Source organism: Microtus ochrogaster, chromosome 16 (genome assembly GCF_000317375.1).
Source record: "Microtus ochrogaster isolate Prairie Vole_2 chromosome 16, MicOch1.0, whole genome shotgun sequence".
Taxonomy (NCBI): Eukaryota; Metazoa; Chordata; class Mammalia; order Rodentia; family Cricetidae; genus Microtus; species Microtus ochrogaster.
The window spans coordinates 9,211,357-9,229,637 of NC_022018.1; the positions used below are offsets into that span (position 1 = coordinate 9,211,357).

An 18,281-nucleotide genomic window follows, 5' to 3' on the forward strand; every position below is an offset into this window, starting at 1 on the left:
CTTCATGGTCTGTTCTTCTTGCCTCCTTTCCCTGCCTGCTGTGGAAGGAATTCTGACTCAAAGGGTCTGGTGGTGATGCTTCCCTAAGCTCCCCCAGGCAAGGGATGCTGCTCCTATTCCTGGAACTGTTGTTGCGACATGGGCTGCACTGCCCTGGGCAGCCTTGCTGCACTGGGATATTACTTCTTCCCCATGCCCCCAGCTTGATTGTCTTTGTTACATTCTTACATCATTTTTCTTCCTCTCTTCTGCCCTCTCTCAAAGATTACGAAATAACTAGAATACTGTTCCGATCCAAAATGTTGTTTTACTCAATGTATATACAGTTGGCTTCCTGACCTTTACACCATATGCAGGGCCAAGAGAAGGATGAACCATGTCGTAATTATGATCAGAAGTTTACATTCTCAGTCCTAGCTGGCAAAGGCCTGTTTTCCTCTTCATTTGGAGTCTGAAGAAGGTTATTTTAGACGAATTTAATAGTGTTCCCTTATACTGAAGTGGTGCATGCCTTAGATCCCAGCAATTGGGTTGGCAGAGGCAGCCAGATCCCCATGAGTTCGAGGCCAGCCTGGTCTATAGAGTGAGTTCCAGGACAGGCTCCAAAGCTACCCAGAAAAACCCTTATCAAAAAAAAAAGCGGGGGAGGGGAGGCTGTAATTAGAGCAGTGTTTGCATGAAGAGCACCAGCATGCTCCCTTTTCATATAGAGTTTCAGCCAATCCACTACTGGCATTATTATTTTTATTATTATTGGTCAAGTGTTTTGTATTCCTGATGCAAAAGACCTAAAATTGGAATTAGACTAAAACTGTTCACCCCGAGAACGGCAGTGTGACTGTGCACATGGGTAGCCTCTTAAGAGACAGGCATTTTTTTTTTTTTCTATAACCTTAACCAGGATGCTGGGTGACAGAACTGGAAGCGTGTGGCTTCGCTGTTTTAAGGTGGTCATAGAGACGGCAAAAGACTCCTGTGTTTTAAGTCTTTAATATGTTTGCCTGCGGGAAGCAGGGTGTGGGAGGAGAGGGAAGGGGTATGATGTATCCCAAAAGTTCAAATTTAGTGCTTGATTTTAAACTATTTTTTTTGTTTAATATATCCCAAAGAGAATTTAGGCCAATGATTGTCCATTCCAATTCTATTGGCATGTCAGTTAGGGTTTGACAGACAAAATCAGTAAGACAGTGGGAAATACCAACTAGTTAAGTCAGCACACCGACTAGTTAATTCAGGAATGCTACTAGTTAAGTGAGGACCACCACCTAGTTAAGTAAGGAACACTAACTTGTTAAGTCAGGAACACCACCTAGTTAAGTCAGAAACATTACCTTGTTAAGTCAGGATGTCTAAGTTTAAGAAATCCCTGACTTGCTGGACTGGCCAATTTGGAGGGCAAATGAAGCAATCAATTTAGGTATAAAGCTTAATGGGTGTCAATAATCTGAGCTATTTAAAATGATCTAAAACTGGCATATTTTGTTCATCCTGGAAATTCACGTTACCTTTTATTTTTTAAAAATGACTTAAATACTGTTTTTGTTTAGTGAGCTTCTTGGCATTCTTTAAACTTAGGAATGTATCCCTATCGTTTCTTTAGTGCTGGGCCTGCTTCCTAAACACACACTCTAAAGATAACGTCTCATTTGGCATTACTTTTTAATGTGTGTCCTGAAAGGAAGTTTTTAAATCATTATTATTTTTCAAGCGTCAATGATCTTCAGACCATAATCGTTCCCAAGGCTGCATTTTTGGCGCCTATAATACCAATTTCTCCCATGCAACAGAACCATCTTCAACTACTACTAGTAAACTGAGCGCGGGTGGTGGGGCGTGACAGCAAGCTTCAACTTTTGCAGGAGATCTGCCTGAATGCCTGTGAAACTCCTGAGTTCTTTTTTTGGGTGGGGGGTGTTGGGGAATTGTACTGCACTTGATGTGGCGTTCCTGGAGACTGCCTCTTGCCTTTTCCAGAGAGAAAAAAAAGTGAACGGGATACAGTTTGTACATTTTGGTTTACACTTATCACAGTCGCCAGAAAAACACTCAGCTTTTCACGATCCCTACGAACAGCCGGACTTGCCTTGGCACACGGGTAAGGGCGGAGGCTTTCTTTTTCCACTCACCCAGCCCGGAGCTGCTGCACCAACCCCTTCCTGGGCGCAGGCTGGAAGTTCCCGCTGCTTGGCGCCTTGGGGCCTGGCGCGCTCCGTCCGGGCCCTCCGAGGTTTTCTAGTCTCCTAGTCTCGGGGCTGTCCCCCCTCCCGCCGCCTTTCCCGGTCCCGATCCCGGGCGGAGGAAATTCTTCCCCAGCAGCCTAGGGCTCGCCTCACGTGACCAGCCGCCTCCGTAGCCTCTTCCAGAGAGAGAGTTTAAAGGTTACGGAGGAAATTAGCATGGATACAGCCACGGGCCCCCAGGAGGGATCAGCCGGCTTTCCCGCAGCCTAGACGCCCGCTGTCAGCGCGTGGATCCGAGCCTTGTCCCCTAAAAGGGCACACGCGAGGTCCCCATGTGTAGGAGGAGTCACTTTGAAAAATAAAGACTCTCGAACCGAACCGGGCAGGGATTCTACCAGGCTTCTACTTGTCAACAAGTTCTTGCAACCGGAGCAAGTCCGGGACAGATCCCTAGAGGGGACAGTCTCCCCAAGGAAAAGGAAGAGGAAAATTAGGTTTTAAAACTCACACCCAGGAAAAGAGTCTGGGTAGCCCCTCCCCCATCGCAGCACAGTGGAGAATCCCGGGACGGAGTGACAGACAGGCCAGCTCTCCCGCGGGCGGCTGGTGACCGCCGCACTCTAGGCAGAGTGGGGAAAATTGCTGCGTCTTCTGGAACATTGCGACCCCCTCCATTCCCCAAACCCCGGTTCTAAAAAGTAGTGTTGGCTGCAGAGAATGCGAGAGATGCCTGTCGTTCCCCCTCACACCCTCCCGCCCCGGGCTGAGTGCAGACCCGGCTCTCCCGGTGCGGACCAGAGGCGCACAGACTCGGCCTGCGACACTCGCCCCCGCATCCCAGAGCCGCTACCCTCCCGGGTCCCTCGCGAGTCCTCCCTCAGCTTCCTCGCACGTCGCCGCCACCGGACCGGGCTGACCGGCTCGCTGCTGTTTTCTGCTCAGCTCACTTTTCCCGTATTGCTCCCCCAACCGGCAAAACTTTCTATTTCCCCAAACACTGTCGCGCGCGCGCGCGCGTGCACACACACACAGACACACAGACACACACACATACACACACATACACACACACACACATACACTGACGTCTTTTGCGCATTTCCTGCATTAGAGGGAGGGAGAATCGCTCGCACGGTGATCGAGGGAAGGAGATCGCGGGCTGAGCGCTCTGGCCGGCGGCGAGCCGGCCGTGCCGAGAGCGCGGACGCGGAGAGCGAGGCGGGCGGGCGGGCGCCGGCGGCCGGGAGGAGGGGCCGTGCCGAGTCGCAGTCCCTGCCCCGCCGCCGCGCTGCGCACCGCCGGGTGCCGGCCTGCGCCCAGAACCCGAGCGGCGGCCACCTCTACCTCCCGTGCCCGCGCGGATGTGAGATCCCGGGAACCGGGCACCTCGCGATCGCCAGCTGCGGCACTCCACTGCTTGGCCCCAGAGGCGGCGGCCGGGCTGGCTGTGAGGCTTGTGGATTTTTAAAAAATTTGGCTCCGGGGAGGACCATTTCCTCTCGACATGCATCCCTCCGGATAGACAGCACATCCCTCAGTTCACCCTCCACCCCGCGCCGTCCGAGGCACTGGGTGGGCGAAGAGGATCCGGGTTGAAATCTGCGCCCCCGGTTCTCGTCCCCGCCCCGTCCCGTCGCCCCCTCCCCCTCCGGGACTCGAAATTGCCGGGGGATTATGTTTCGGAAAGGTAGGTGAGCGCCGGGAGCGGCGCCTGCTTCTCCGCACACGGACCCGGAGAACCAGAGAGGCAGCGAGTCAGCCCCCGCGGGTTGCAGCGGAGGCGACAGCTTGTCTCCTCCTGTGGAGGTGTCGCCAGTGGTTGGGGGGGGAGAGACTTGCTCCAAAAACGGACGTCTCCAACTCTCCCCCCTCCCTGTTTTCCGTTAGGAATCCGGCGAGGAAATACATGCACTCGCTGAGAATCGCCGGCGCCAGGGCGCAGCGCCACAAGGTGTAGTGAGAGTGGGGTGGGGCGAGAGGGGACCCAGGAGTCCCCCAGGCTCCCAGCGTGCCTGCTGCCTGCTCTTCATTCCTGCCCTCGGGGCGGACGGAGTGACCCCGGCTCTAGTTCCCCGCCCCGACCATGGTAGTGTTCAATGGCCTTCTTAAGATCAAAATCTGCGAGGCCGTGAGCTTGAAGCCCACAGCCTGGTCGCTACGCCATGCGGTGGGACCCCGGCCACAGACTTTCCTTCTGGACCCCTACATTGCTCTCAACGTGGACGATTCGCGCATCGGCCAAACAGCCACCAAGCAGAAGACCAACAGCCCGGCCTGGCACGATGAGTTCGTCACTGATGTGTGCAATGGGCGCAAGATCGAGCTAGCTGTCTTTCATGATGCTCCTATAGGCTACGACGACTTCGTGGCCAACTGCACCATCCAGTTCGAGGAGCTGCTGCAAAATGGGAGCCGTCACTTCGAGGACTGGGTGAGTCCAGCCCCTCCACGTCCAGGAGCCCGGGGTCCCAGGGAAAGACCTGCTGCCTCGGGATTGGTCGCGAGGCTCAAGGATGTGTGTTTGTGTGTGCATACATGTCTCAATTTCCTTGAAGATGCACGTTTCATTTCATAGCTGGAGAGACATACACATTAGGATAAGAGAGATGAGATTTGCCAGGTGGGCACTATCTCCGGTCTCCTTTGTGCCCTCCCGAAAAAGGGCAGTATAGGGGGCTTGCGAGTTGGGAGAGCCCAGGAATGCAGGTGCATAGCTTGGCAGAGGGGACCTTCTGCAAGTGCATGGTGGGCTGGCTGAGTGACTGTGTGTGTGTGTGTGGGGGGGCTCTCTGTCCTTGGAGAGACACGTGTAGCTCAGACTGGAGGTTCTTGTGCAGCCTGGCGTTGTCCTGGGTAGCCCAGTGAGTCGGTTTAAGGATCCCTCTGATAGGAAGCCTTCTTGTTCCTAAATCATTGGTTAACTCATCTGCTGACATACAGCAAGACCAGAAACACCAGGCCAGCTTGTTTTGCCCATCTTTTTAGAATGCTGTATTTTAAAAAGGACTCTGTTTGTGGTTATAGAAGTCGGGACTTAGATTCTTAACGTGATATGCTTCCATGCTTTGATTGCCAAGACGCTGTAGGATCAAACACTATTTTTGAAATTTAGTTAATTGTTAACTGATTACACTGTCAAATATTAGGGATTGGGGGGAAAAAGGCCTTGCCAATATACCTTAAACCAGATGCATTCAACCTTGGCACTTGGACAGTTAGAGAAACCAGCCTCTCCCACCCCCTCTCTTCTGGGAGGAACAGTGTTAAATTAGGAAACGAATAGCTCTGTCTTCAGGTTGGCTGCATGCTTCTATCTGGAGCAAGTGTTGCTATGGATGAATGTATTTTCAGGATTCTCTGGTTTGCACAGGGAGCTGTCTGTGCTGCCTCATGAAGAGTTGCAGAAGACCCGCTTTCTGCTGAAAACACAGATAACTTCATGAATATCTTAGGGGTCAGAGGGTACGCGTGTCCTTGGCATATCATTTTACCTCATATTTTAAACATATTTTTGATGGACGGGGAGTTTTAGGGGGAAATGGGAGGGGGAGAATCTGCTCTTTTTCTGCTCCTGCCTGTGATAGTACCTTCCGGGAACCATGGTTACTAACAGGGCTTTCAGGACAACCCTAGTAAGCCACAAGAGCTGAGCTCTGGGAGATCTGTGATTTCCACTTTAGACAGCAGAGCAAACCATAGGATCCTGAACTCGACTTTCCTTTCCTTCTGCCTCGCTGTCAATCTACTGTTATCCATGGTGCTACCCAAAGGGCCTTGGAGGGATCACTAACTTCAGAAACAGACTTGAGTGTTGAACATCTGTGGTTTCGCATAAAAAGGGGAAGAAAACTTTGACTAGAGTAGCAGGAAGGTGGGGTGCTTTGCAGGAGGTGCTAAGAGGGGATAACCAGAGGGCAGAGATCGGTGAAGATGAACGGCAGGTCTGTGTTTTCCACACGCACGCTCCAGTTGGAAGGATGCAGCAAAGAGTTTCTCTGATAACACTGACCTGAGGTCTGCTCCAAACGCAGGGCAGAACAGGATAGTGCTTTCTCTCCTCGGCTCTTCTAGGGAAGTGTGCAGTCAGAGCTTGTTGCTTTATAGCCATTCTCCAAGGCTCTTACATTTATGCTGGTTTTGGCTCTAGACCAGATCTTCTAGTGCACAGGCAAAATTTCCAGACAAGGACATTGAGTTCCAGAGAAGCTAAGTGGGTACCCAAGGTCGCACGGCAAGCACAGGTGGGTTGGAGGTTGAGCCCTCACCTCCTATTGCTCACTGTTTGCCCAGTGGGGAACAGCCTGTCTGGCTTCTGAGGCTATTTATTAGCTCTGCAGATTCAGATGCTGTGGCCCTGACATTTTTATTGTGTGCGATAACGTAAAGTGCTTTCAAAATCATTATCTCTTCTGCCTTGTAGCAAGTGTGAATTGGATATGACAGGCATTGGACAGATTAAAAACAAGACCGAGAGCAGTCCAAAGAATGAATCGAGTGGTGAGCTGGTTGGGACCGGGAGATGCTGGAGGCTGCTCTCTGAAGTGAATACGGGGACCCCAGCAACAGTGCCCAGCAGCCTGGAAATAGTCAAGTTGCAAAGGGACCACTTTCCCCATGTCTGTCACCCAAGTACACCCACATCATCACAGCTGTAGGTAGACTTTCCTGGGCTTAGACCTTGAGTACCATTCTGGGAAGAAATGAAGAGACGTGCCTGTTCATAGGTGTGGCTCTGAAGCCGGCCTGAAGTGATCCGATGTGCTCCTCTCTTTACTGTGGGGTACCTCAGCCGGCTCTGCACTCGCCTGCCCACTGAGTTCCCTATGTGATCAAATTCTACTAGGAAATCTTACCATTTTAACTTGCCCCAGGATAAAATAAGAGGCCACAGGTTACTCTCCAGGGACTTTCATTTCTCTAGGGATGAGGACACCAAGCAGATGCATATAGATACTGAAGTGGTCATTCAGTTCCAAATGAGTGGCAGGCACTACAGTAGGTCGGAAGTTCAAAACCAGAGTGTGCGAGGAGGGCTGGGGGAATTCAGGAAGGCTCCTGGAAGGAGGGTACGCACACACATTGAGTGTCAAAGTTTAGGTCATGTTCAAAGACGCACCTGGAGAGGACACAACGTGCCAAGCTTGGACACCGCCAGCAGAAAGGCGTGGAGAGAGCCTATGTTCAGGCTGCAGAATGGATATGCGTGGCTGAGCTGAGGCCATGGCAGAGCCAAGTTTACCCAGTTTAAGTCTTCTTATTTATCTGCCACCTGAACTTTAATTTAATATATATTTTTTAAAGAAAGCAAGCAAACACACAAGTAAAAAAACCAAACTGGTTCTTTCACTTTGTACTAATCTTTCCTCAAGCCGCACTTTGTCTTATAGAGCCGCGGGTTTGGGTTTGGTGGTTTGGGCTTGTTTTTGCTCACATTCAAATAAATATGGATGCAAAATTCAAAGAAAGGAAGCTCATCCCAGTCAGCGCCTTCTAACATCGCTGGGGATGTGGGGCTGAACATTGACATTCTAGAGCAGAAGAAAATCTTGAGGACCGAGGGGGAGAATGTGACAAGCGCAGGCTGTGGGAACTATCCACCAGTGAAGAAGACAGACACTGCAGCTTATGACGACAGAGGGGCTGCTGTAGACAGAACCCGAGGCTAAGAGAAGGCCGGATCTGAGCTAAGGTTTTGAGGAACTAGATGAAATGCTGCTGTCCTGGATGTGCATAGCAGTCACTAGGGAAAGGTACTAGGGAGGGAGGTTCACTGCTTGGCCTCCTTAGAGCCATTGCTTCTGTGCTTTGAGATAACCGTGAAGAATCTGCACATTTAGTGGTTTGTCCTTTGAGTTGCTTGCTCTGAGAAGTACAGCTAGCATAGGAACTGTGGGCAGAGAAAGGGCTCCAGAATCTATGGTGGCCAGAGCTGATGATCAGAACGTCATTCTTTACTGATGGCCACATTGTTCCTTTACTTATTTTTATTTAATTTAGCATGCACACTTATGTGTAGTCATACACGTGCGTGTGTGCTTGCGCGCATGCATGTGTGTGTGTTTATGGATGTACGGGTGGAGGTCAGAGGACAACCCACAGGAGTTACTTTTCTCCTTCCGCCCAGTGGGTTCCGCAGCCGGCCTCTTTACCAGCCGAGCCCCCTCTTTAGCTCTCTACTTTATTTCTTGAGACAGAGTCTCCTCACTAACGAGGAAGTTTGTCTGGTTAGCCTCTGGTCTGGTTAGCCGGTCACTGGGATCTGCCTATGCTGCCTTCTAGGCAAGGTGCTTGGGGTTACGGACCCCTGAGGCAGCACCTGGCTTTTGTGTGGATCCTTGGGGTTGTGCAACAAGCCCCGAAATGGCTAAGCCATCTCCTAGCCCCATATTTCTTAAAACAAGACTTGGAAGAATAATTGTGTCAACTATACACATTAGGATTCATACTCGATGAGGCAGAGGTTGAGTGAGGGCTAAATGTGGGCTCTTTTGCTTAGGGGACACAAGCTAGGGAGAAGGTTTTGAGTGCCACCTGTAGGGGACAGCTGCTGGCCGCTTCACTGTCTGGGTTTCCTCACTTACTGCTTCAGTAATGTACAAAGTGAGCTCAGCTCGCTCTTTGACCAGTATTATGTTGGCAGACATCTTTGGTGTGTGCCAGTGCCTTGATTTATCTTGTCATGGATCCATTTATTTATTTATTTATTTATGATGTATTTATTGATTTTTAGAAATGGGGTTTCTCTATGTAGCCCTGGCTGTCCTAGGACTCACTCTGTTGACCAGGCTGGCCTCTAACTCAGAGGTCCTCCTGCCTGCCTCAGCCTCCTGACTGAGGGTATTAAAGGCGAGTACCACCATGCCGGTCACAGATGCTTTGGTGATGTAGTGGCTATGTCTGAAGATCGCCGTCCTCTGAGAGAAAAGGAGTTCTCCAGAGGATCTGTCCCAGTTTACTTTTGGTGGCCAGGATAAACGACTCTGACCAAAATTAACTTGAGGGGAAAGAGTTTATTTTATTTCGCAGTCTGTCAGTGAGGGAAGCCAAGGTAGGAGCCCCAAGTAGGAACCGAGGCGGGGACAAGGAGGAACACACTGGTCACTGGCTTCCTTCCTCCGGCTCATACCCAGCTAACTTTGTCATATAACTCAGGACCACCTGCCCAGGAGTAGCACCACTCGCGGTGGACTGGGTCCTCTTGGTAGCCGTCATGAAGGTACACCACAGACATGCCACAGGCCAGTCTGATGGAGAAGAGTTCCTTCTCAGGTATGCCAAAGTGACAACTGAAGCTCACTGTGACAGCTGCTAAAGGTCCATGCTGGGTCTAGACTGCTTGGGTTTTAAGGCCACCCTTCCCCATGACCTAAGTCTTCTGTGACCTTTAGTGAGCCATTTAACCTTTCTGAAATTTGGTTTCTTCCTGTGTGCAAAATGGATGATGGTAAAAATCATCTGCCTGAAATGATGGCTGTAGGGGAATTGAGTTTATATTCGCAGTGTGCTTGGACCAATGCCTGGCCCTTAGTATCTCCTCAAGGAATGTTTCTTAATTGCCCAGCTGAATGCCCCGGCACTGGAAAGGGTAGGCTAGTGTACTGGCTCTGCCTTGGTCAACAAGAATCACTTGAGGGAGATTATTACAGTACCACTGCCAGGGTCCAGCCCCTAACTATTGTGTCTAAGAGCCCCATGGGTCCTGGGGACATGGCCTTGTTAAACAGACCTCCTCCTGATTGGGTCCTTGTACATTGCACAAAGACATGTCTATCTTCTTAGGGAATTTCTGAATTTTTTTCAGTGGATAGGATCTATAAAGGGGGCATGCTTAGGATGGCAATCGTCCATCCAAGATCCCTTTGTAGACGGCTTCCCTATTGCTATGATACTTGTCATCTAATTCAATATTGCTTCCCTTGGCATATAGAGTATTGTATAACTATTAGTTCTTGTTCTAGGCCTAGCATAGCCATACTCCTGCTTTATGGCAGTCAAGCATACTCTGTGATGTGTTCTTCCCTCCCTCCCTTTCCTCCCTCCCTCCCTCTCTTTCCTCCCCTCCCCCTTCCTCCCTCTCTCCCTTTCCCTCCCCCTCCCTCTCCCCCACTCCCTCAATACCCAGCCAGTGTAGTGGATAATTGGGGCTCTCTTGCTCCCCAGTGGTCACCTGCCTTTAGAATCATCAAGTTCTCACTGTAGTTCCCAGACCCTCACCGGTTACAACCTTGGACATGGGACTTAAGCCCCAGATGCCTGTTTCTTGGTTAGTAAAATGGAACAGTGAGAATTCTTAACCTCTTAGGTTGTTGTGTGGATGAAGTGAGGGAGTCCTATGAAGCTCACAGCAAAAGATCTGGCCATAATGCATTTCAGCAAATTTGTGTTAATATCTGAAGACTTACGGGTTGGTAGTCCTAGATTTAGATGAACATCTTAAGATGAACATATGGCCCAGTGAAAGACATTTTTCTCCTTGCTCTGTGAATGTGTTTTTTATAAGAAGTCTTAGATCATCTAAAAGTAAATTTAATTTACTCATATTTAACAATGTATCTTTTATTAATCCTTTGAGAATTGTGTGTTCGTTGTATTTTGATTATACTCATCTCCCCAACTCCTCCCAGCTCCACCCCTCTTCCTTACCCACCCAACTTGGTGTCCTCATTTCTCCAAGCTCATCCACTACAGTCTGTGCTGCCCACCTTCTCCTAGGCTTGTGGCATCCACTGGAGCGTGGTGGACCAGCCAGTGGCCATACCCTTAAAAACTGAATCTCACTCCCTCAGCAGCTATCAATGGACAATAGCTCCTCAGCTCTTAAAAGCAATTTCATTACTTTTGATCAGATTGCTTTGGCGGACCTAGGAATTATTGCTATTGGAGACATTATTTATGGAAGATGATTAGTGATCAGAAATAGGAGCAATTTGGAGCTAGTGTTTGGTTTGACTGTACCAGCCTTATTTGGTTTGAGGATCTAAATACATTTTCAATGCTGTTAACTTTAGATTCCTATCTCCAGACCATACCGAACTTGCAACCTCAGAGTTTATATGTCGGCTTTTCTTAGTTTCAGCGACATTTGATTGTGTATGGTCAGCTAAAAACCAATTTGTATGGTATTGTATGCCTAGTTCTCCCCTTCTTAATTGTCCTTGACGTCCCTCATTTTTGCCTCCACCCCATATCTATCCATAGCAGCAGCATCTGCCATGTCTGCTGTAAGGATCGATTCCCAAGTGTTATCATCTTCCATGCCTCTCCTGGGCCCACGTCACTTACCTTGCGTCTGGATTATCTCAACCGTCCCCTAATTGGTTCCCCCTTGCCTGAACTTTGTCAAAAAATCCCTCAGGGGGAAAAAACGCAATTCCTTCCTGTAAGACAATCCAGACAAGCCTTCTGGGCCTCCCTGGCTTGTTGCCTACTGCTGTCCAGCTTCACCTTGTTTGTGAGTCTCTAGTCCTAAGGGCCCGGGGTCACCTTCGACACACCGTGTACCTGCCTCAATCTTCCTTCATTTCTCTCCCATTTTTCTAGAATGTTTCTTCTACAGTGAGCTTCCTGGTTCAAACATTTATTCGAATGTAACATTCCCAGGAAAGCCTTTTCTAGTAGTCCTATCCAAAATGTCACTCTTTTTCAGGATTTATGATTTTGTCTTATTATTTGATTATTGTTTTGAGATGGAGCTTTACTATGTAGCTTGGGCTAATCACAGCCCTCAGTTCTTTGGCTTCGACCTCCCAAGTACTGAGATTACGGTCACCATGACTGGCTTTCCCAGACATTTTACTTCTTTAATTTTAAAGGCTTATTAATTTTTAAGGTAGCACACGAAATAATGAGTTTCATCATGGCATTTTTATATGTATATGGCATTGTACTTGGATTGTATTTTTCTCTGCATTTCCGGTTTATACGCCATTTTATACATTCCTTGACATGGCTTCTTTTTCCCTCATCTTTCTCCTACACTTCATATTTTTCATATTCATTTCTTGTCTAACATTAAGACAGAGGTTCTCTAGACACAGAAGTTTTTATTTCTTTCTGTCTTCTCAGCACCCCAGCCAGAACCTAGGTACTGGTGCATGCTAACAGAGAGATGTGTATTCTCTCAGTACTTCTCATGGTGCAGCGCCTTGGCAGATACTGGGGTATTGGTGTGTGTGCCACAGTTCCTGCCTCTGGGGAGCAAGAGAGCTTGACATGTGTTTGGTAAGACTGAAATGGCAAGCATTAGATGGTATTTCTTTTTCATAGCATTTTTTTATTGTTTGAGAATTTTGTACATGCATGTAATGTATTTTTTTTAATGAAATTCATCTCCAATTCCCTCCCTTCCAATGATTCTCCTACTCACCCCACCTCATATTCTCTCCCAATTCCATGTATTCTGTTTCTAAACTCTCTGAGCCCACTTAGTGCTGCCTGTATGTGCCTGGGTCTAGAACCATCTAATAGAGTATAGACAACCTCTCATCACCTGCATCCCTCTCCAGCATCCATCAGTGACCTCAGCGAGGGATGGGACCTTATCAGCCCCCCCCCACATCCATGCTAGACTTTTGTCTGGTTTGGTGGTGTACAGGTCCTGTAATGTGGTCATAGCCACAGTTCCATTGTAGGCACCTACTCCGTTTGACGCCTCTCTTCTACAGTGAGCCTTGAGCCTTGCAGGGAGAGGATGTGATGCAGCCAGCTCCCTAAGAGCTGAGCTCTCTATGACCTCCCATTGTCTGCATGTAGGGCTGGTGTGGTCCTCTGTCTGCACTGATCTCCATCCACTGCCACAGGAAGGGTCTCTGGTGAGGTGAAGAGATAGACTAACTTCTCAGTTGGTTCAAGGACTCGCTTTGTACAGTTCAAAGAGAAGAGGAGGAATTTTAGGGAAGTCTTTGAAGGCATTCCGACAGGAGAATGCGCTCTGATTTCCACAAATCAGTTTGCACTACACCAAAGACTTTCCTTTTAAACCAAGCCTAAAGTTTCTAAAAGGGGGAGCTGTGTACCATCTGGGTACCCAGAGCCTGTAGAAGGTGCTGTAGTCAGAGGAAACACAGAAAGAACACTTGTCCTTATTTGCAGGGTTTATTAGCTTTAAATTCTTAACTGGGGTGTTATCTACCAAAAAAAAATCCTTGCAGTTGGCAGTGACAAAACATGAAATTTGAGACAACAGTCCCTGAACTCACAGGGCTCACTGATGCATGTACCTGCACAACTTCCAGTTTCTTCACACAGGCTGAACGAACTCCAGATCAGGCCTGCACTGTTTTACATAAATAAAAGCTTCACTTGGCAAAGCACATTTCTCTCCAAGTTCCTCTGGGTGTATATGGGCTTGTTAAGTAGTTACAGTTGATTATAACGCTAATTAGCAGGGCTATACCTGGTTGAAATTTAGTTTTCTGTCAGAAAACATGTGAAGTGGTCAGAACCCTATGCTGGGCCGAGAGAATCATAAGGGCAGGAATGTACCGTGTCAGTGAAACTCACCCACATCCAAACAAAATAGAATCTCCAGAGGGAATGGCTTTGGACTCCTCTGGCAGGCCCAGAGGAGAAACTCAAGCCTGCTACCAAACTCCGGTGCTGCAATGACTTCTTACCTCATATGTCTTCTTCCCATCCTATCTCTCTCTCCTTGAAGTGTTACGGAGGTCGCCTTTAAGCCAACTGTGTTGCTGTGTGCCTGTAACCCTAGCCAGCACATTTGGGAGGTGGGGACAAGGGGGAGGCTCTTTTATTTAGTAGCATAGGCGAACACTCACTGAGTTTGCCACCCAGGAAGTATTTAAGGTCAGAAATGTAATCAATTCAAGAAGGGTTTGGAACAAAAACCATGGTGGGTGAATCTAGAATTTATTATTGGGGACGGGTATGCTTTGGTGTTGCCTGTATCCACCTTGAATAGAGCCGTTGGTTGTTTCTCAGAGCATAGCATCTCCTAGTGCCAGGCAGATGGAAGCATCTTGTGAATGGGAAGTGTCTTTTCTCACCCATCTGATGGCTCTCCAGAGTGTGAGCTGTTCAGGAAGTCTGGGAAGCCCACTCACCAGTTAGTCAACGGACTCTGGAGAGGCCCGCTCTTCCAGGCCCGTCTATACATTCTCCAATCCAGCGGACTCACGATGTGCTCCTAGAAACTCAGAATCTGAGCAGAAAAGGAAGATGGTAGGTGTAACCCCCTCAAAGGGAGTGAGGGAGTGGCGCTTTTAGGAGGTGTGGCCTTGTTGGAGTGGGTGTGGTCTTGTTGGAGGAAGCTTGTCACTGTAGAGACAGGCTTTGAGGGTTATATATGCTCAAGATATCCTCCGTTGTCACAGTTCACTTCCTGATGCCTGTAACATGTAGAGAACTCACAGCTACCTCTCCAGCACCATGTCTGCCTGCATGACACCGTGTCCCACCATGATGATAATGGACTGAGCCTCTGAACTGTAAGCTGTCACCACAATTCAGTGTTTTCCTTATAGGAGTTGCTGTGCTCCCGGTGTCTTCACAGCAATAGAAACCCTAACTAAGACAGTGGGCCAGACAGAAGCTGCTGAGCAGTAAAAGCAGCGTCTGGCCTTCCTTTCATCCACCAGCAGATGTTTATTGAATACCTCCTGTGCTGGGCACCTTGTCACATGAGCAGAGAGCCTATTGGCCGTGTTTATCAAGGAGTATCAGAAAAGCCCTGGTGTGTAAATTCACAGCTGAGAGGAAGCGCTTAGTGCAATCTTAGAGAGTGTGGCGATACCTAGAGCTACCTCTGCAGGTCCTGGTGGACTGATAGTTTCTTTCCTCGGGGAACTTATTGACTCCGCTGACGCCGGTCAGTCAGCGGCACTGTGCTTACATGTGAAGCGTGTACTGCATACATGTGAAGTCAGAAGGTAGCTTGGCCAGATGCTTTTTGGGCCCCTGCTGGCAACAGTCCTAACTGACTTCTCAAACCCTGCATTTTGGTCTTTTACTGTGCTCAGTCTACCTCGCTATCATATTTTGTCTCTTTTATTCAAATTGCCTTGCTTATTACTCTGGAAAACTGCCCGGTTTTGTCCCACCCCCCCCCCCGCTCTGTCTTTCCCCATAGTTGGAAGACCATAAAGCTACTTTTCATAGCTTGTTTCTTTACCTAGAGTCCAAGGACCGCAAAGAGTAAATTTAGATTTAAAACGATCTCTCTTTGTGTATTATTGAGCCATAGAACCATCCAGGTTCTTCCAAAAACAAACTAGCAAGCAAGCAAAATTTCTGGAATGGAAGATTGATGACTCTCTGCCTTTGCTTTTCGCATCGATGGTTATTTCAACCATTTTAAGTAACTGAGAGACTCCTCCGTCAGCCACTAGAGATGGAACATGGCATCAACCAGTGTTTGTCAAACTGTCTTTGAAGGGGCAGGAGGCTTGTGGTGTTTTCAGGTCTCAGTTATCAAAGAGGCTGGGACATGTTACAAAGTCAGATGCACCTTGGTGTATCAGAGACATTCGAGCCACAGCAGGGCCGAGGAGAGTGACAGCAGGACGGGGGCAGGGTATAGTATGTTCCTGAGATAGCTCACTAAAGTACTTGCTGTGAAAGAATTAGAATCTGATTGGCTCCACTAGCACCAATGTAAAACCCTGGGCTTGGCAGTGAGTGCCTGTGGCCCCAGTGCTGGAGAGGGTGACACAGGAAGTCTCTAGGATCTGACGGCCGGCCAGTCAGTTCCAGGTTCAGTGAAAGACTAAATCTTGAATAATAAGGTGAAGAGCAATTGAGGAAGACACTTGGCATCAACCTCTGACCTATGCACACATGTAACATGTATTTGTGTGTACATGTGATTACGTGCCTGGACACACATTCACACATGCATACATATAGATGATGACCCAAAGCAATGACAGTTGTTTACTTCTGCACAGCCAGACCTGTCTCAGATGTGTTTTATCATAAATAGCTAGTATTTCTGAGACATCCAGGACTAGTGCTTTGTGGAATGTGTGTGTGTGTGTGTGTGTGTGTGTAACCCCCTCAAAGGGAGTGGCGCTTTTAGGAGGTGTGGCCTTGTTGGAGTGGGTGTGGTCTTGTTGGAGGAAGACACACACACACACACACACATTCGTAGTTAAATTAAAAAAAAGAAAAATTGAACCATATTCTAGTGGATCTTGGGAAATAGTGAGCTTGACTAATGGTGGAGGCCCAAAGAGAAGGACATGGTATGAGTTCTGCTGATTGGCAGAGGCTTCAGAAAGAGTTTACACCAGGCCTTGAAGAAAATGGATCTAGACAAACAGGGAGGTGGGGCCAGAAGACAAGTAGGTCTTAACATTTGGAGCAAGGGTGTGGATGGTTGGGATTAAAGTAAGATTGCAACCACAGAAACAAACACAATCAGTTAGTAAAACATAGAAGCATACATACATGGACAAAATCCAAGTTGAAATAGTAGACAGAGTGAGTATTCATCCTTCCATCTATCAGTCTATCCAGATATTTATTCAACAAGTACATACTGTGTACCGTCTGTGTTCTAGGAGCTTTTCTAGGGCAAGAGGTTGAATCAAGGCACTCACTATACAGCAAACTCTTAGTTATTAAGACTTTTAGTGTGAGGGAGAACCTCAGTCCCCCATGTTGTACTCCAGCTAATATTTTTCTTTTTATTATTATTTTTTCTTTCTTTTCTTTCTTCTTCTTTTTTTTTACTTATTGATAAACTGATAGGGATGGAGAACATTTTTTTTATCAGTATACATCCTTCATGAAACTAAAGGTTGGCAGGGGAAAGCTCATGAATCTAAAGAATGGAATATGGGCTTTGGTGTCAGCCAGCCCTGGATCTGTGCACACTTGGAACCCAGCAAACCCAGTTCTTATCACCATTTCATTTCAGAGATATAGAGACAAGAAAATGTTTTTTGCAGATAACTCAAATGATTACTGCTAACACAATCTTCAAATAAGGGTCCTGGGACCTCCTGCATTCTAGACCAACACTTTACTCCTGAGCTATATTCATAACCCTGGTTCTGGATTTGAATTTTAGTATAAAGTTTGACTGAATGATACTAAGCAAATTATATGGGCTAGTGTCTTAAGGGTTTTGTTGCTGTGAAGGGACACCATGACTATGAAAATGCTTACAAAGAAAAAATATTTAATGGCGTGGCTTACACTTTCAGAGGTTTTGTCCAATATCACAAGGGGCAGAACATGGCGGCACACAGGCAGACATGGTGCTGGAGGAGCTCAGAGTGAAGGAGTTACATCTTGATGCCACAGGCAATGGGAAGTGAACTAAAACACTGGGCTTGGCTTGAGCATATATGAGATCTTAAAGCCCGCCCCCACAGTGACACACTTCCTCCAGCAAGGCCATACCTCCTAATAGTGCCACTCCCTTTGAGCTTATGGGGGCCAATTACATTCAAACTAGCACAATTAGTAATGCCCTTCTCTGTATCTGTGATCTGGGAATCACAGCTGCCTTAGAGAGCTTCTATACTATTAGGCAGAACTGTAAAAATGCCTGACTTATAGCAAATTCCCAGTAAATAGTAACTAATTATGATTATAAGTATCATTGATATTTTTGGGTGGTTGGTCCTGTTTGAAGGTTTTGTTAGCAGTAACCATTTGAGTTGCCTACAAAACCTTTTCCAGTCTCTCTTCAATGACTTGGTGATAGGATCTGGGTTTGCTAAGTTTTAGGTGTGCAGAACCTGAATTCTACATTGACCCCTTTTTGTTAGCTGCTGAGCTAGAGCAGAGTGAAGACAGAACATGCCTAGCATTTCTCTCGCAGTGTTACATTCTGACCTGAACATCACCTGCCTTATCTGTTACCTAGAGTGGTAATTGGAGTTTGAGCCCCCCACTCCTGACTCTGTTGTAGTCTAGATGTTTGTCTCAGTTCTCAGGTTTGAAACATCTGACTTCATTTTCCTTCTCTGGATCCTTATAGAAACCTGACCTCTAGTATACTGCACAGAGATTGTTCTGTTATTCAGGCCTAAATCTGGACGGTGTACATGGTACTTCATTTGAAAAGCAAGACTTTGCTCTTGACCACAGTGCTGGACTTCCTAAAGAGTAAACAGTGGGTGTTGGTACTTG

The 18,281-nt window shown here is 47.8% G+C and overlaps 1 protein-coding gene across 1 annotated transcript in view; it reads left to right on the top strand.

Moving 5' to 3' along the window:
• Positions 1–3,236: 3,236 nt before the first annotated feature.
• Positions 3,237–18,281, top strand: part of Prkce (protein kinase C epsilon) — a 530,068-nt gene continuing 515,023 nt past the window's right edge. The window contains exon 1 of the mRNA XM_026783064.1: positions 3,237–4,611. Within this exon, the coding sequence (XP_026638865.1) occupies positions 4,264–4,611 (348 nt within the window). The 5' untranslated portion in view covers positions 3,237–4,263. The remainder of the gene's footprint in view (positions 4,612–18,281) is intronic.